Source organism: Spinacia oleracea, chromosome 6 (assembly GCF_020520425.1).
Source record: "Spinacia oleracea cultivar Varoflay chromosome 6, BTI_SOV_V1, whole genome shotgun sequence".
In the NCBI taxonomy this organism is placed as follows: domain Eukaryota; kingdom Viridiplantae; phylum Streptophyta; class Magnoliopsida; order Caryophyllales; family Amaranthaceae; genus Spinacia; species Spinacia oleracea.
Window position 1 is genome coordinate 1837528 of NC_079492.1, and position 2151 is coordinate 1839678.

Here is a 2151-nt window from a genome sequence, read left to right on the forward strand (position 1 = left end):
TAACTTTGTATTGTTTTGTGTTATGTAATATATTATATTATTTTTATTGCCAAGTAGTATTTTACACATTGTTGTTATTATATTATAAGAAAGTACAATATAATCTTATCAAGAAATCCATAAAATCTTATCAACCAATAGAAAATCTAAGAAAATCTAAGAACATCCAATAACATCTTATCAAGAAAATCTTATCAAGAAAATCTAAGAACATCCAATAACATCTTATCGGAAATCTAAGAAAATCCAAAAAAATCTTATCGGAAATCTAAGAAAATCCAAAAAAATCTTATCACGTATTCCATACAATCCTATCAACCAATCGAGAATCTTGAAAAATCTTAGAAAATATAAGAAAATCCAATAAAATCTAGTAAAATCTTATCACGTAATCCATATATTCTTATCCACATTACTCTTTAAATACACACACATTATCAAACTCATTTCTCACACTCACTTTTCATTATCACACTCTACTATATCTCAAAAAAAAATGTTATTTGAATACAGTTCAAGCTCAGAATCTGCTGATGAAAATCCATACGGAGAAGTTGATCGAATGGTTGACGATTTTGTCACTCATCACTTACCAAACACATTCTTTCCACGAGGTCCTAGACTTCGAAATGCGAATGATACCATTCCGATTCCAGCAGATAGAAACCATGAAGAAGGGCATAGCCGCTTGTTTAATGATTACTTTGCGAAAAATCCAGTATATTCAGACAAGTAGTTTCGTCGAAGGTTTCGAATGAGAAGACCTTTGTTTTTCCGTATCATGAACAAAGTGGTTGAAAATGATGTTTTCTTGCAACAGAGAAGAAATGCTGCCGGAAAATTAGGGTTATCAGGATTGCAAAAATGCACTGCGGCTATCAGAATGTTAGCGTATGGTTTGGCTCCGGATGCAATTGATGAATATCTGCGAATGGGTGAAACAACTTCAAAAAAATCATTATTACATTTCACTCAAGGGGTAATCAAGCATTTTGAAGAGGATTACCTAAGAAGTCCTACAGATGAAGACTTAAGGAGGATCCTTTATCAAAATGAAATGTGCGGATTTCCAGGCATGATCGGTAGTATTGATTGTATGCACTGGGAATGGAAGACCTGTCCTACTGCATGGAGAGGTCAATACCAAGGACGCAGCGGGAAAGCGTCCCTAATTCTTGAAGCTGTTGCAGATCAAGATCTATGGATTTGGCATTCATTTTTTGGTATTCCTGGTTCATCTAATGACCTTAATGTTCTGCACCGTTCTCCTGTTTTTGATGATGTTTTGACAGGTAAGGCATCTCCTATAATTTTTCAGGTGAACGGACATGAATACAACATGGGGTACTACCTCACAGATGGTATTTATCCAATTTGGGCTACGTTCATTCAAGGATTTTCTCGTCCCCAACTTGAAACGGAAAGGTTGTTTGCTAACAGACAAGCGCATGTTCGTAAGGATGTTGAACGTGCGTTTGGAGTTTTGCAAGCAAGATTCGCCATTTTACGACAACCATCTCTGGCTTACGATGAAGATATATTAGGCGATATAATGAACGCTTGTATCATCTTACACAACATGATAGTTAAGGATGAACGAGATATGTATGTCCGAGCTGATGTGTTACGAAGGTACTATGAAGAAGACCTTTCGAGCTTAACCGCAACAGTGAATAATGGTAAACCCTTTGAGTTCCAGATTGGACAACCCTTCTCCATTAACGCATTATTGGGGAGAATAACAGCTTTGCGTAGCAGTCAAATTCATCACTCTTTGAAAGAGGATTTAATTGAGCATAACTGGCAAAAATATGGAGGCAATAATCATTAAACTCATGCCTCGAAGAAGAGTTGTTATTTTAGTGGTTGCGTTTGATTTATCGTAATTTTTTTAAATCATATTTTGGCTTTATTATGTTTTAATTTATGACATAGTGTTTTTAGTTGTTGTATTGTTTTAGTTATCCGAAACTTGTCTTGCTTTAGTCCATCTATTATGTATTTTATTCAATTATGTCCCTTTATTTTATTTAAATTTATGAAATATTTTCAATAAAATTTTTAATATTAAAAATAGATATAAAAATAACGTAAATTAAATAATTAACATAAATTAAATAATTAACGTAAATTAAATAATTTATCTTAACT

The 2151-nt window shown here is 33.3% G+C and overlaps 1 protein-coding gene across 1 annotated transcript; it reads left to right on the plus strand.

Moving 5' to 3' along the window:
• Positions 1–496: 496 nt before the first annotated feature.
• LOC110779949 (uncharacterized) lies at positions 497–1831 on the plus strand. The gene is made up of 2 exons (XM_056830905.1): positions 497–718; positions 821–1831. The coding sequence occupies exons 1-2, from the start codon at positions 497–499 to the stop codon at positions 1829–1831; spliced, it is 1233 nt and encodes a 410-aa protein (XP_056686883.1).
• The last annotated feature ends 320 nt before the right edge of the window (positions 1832–2151 follow it).

Coding starts and splice junctions, on each gene's coding strand:
- LOC110779949 (XM_056830905.1), top strand. CDS start 497: ATGTTATTTGAATACAGTTCAAGCTCAGAATCTGCTGATGAAAATCCA. Junction 719..820: donor ATTACTTTGCGAAAAATCCA/GTATATTCAGAC, acceptor TTCTTGCAACAG/AGAAGAAATGCTGCCGGAAA.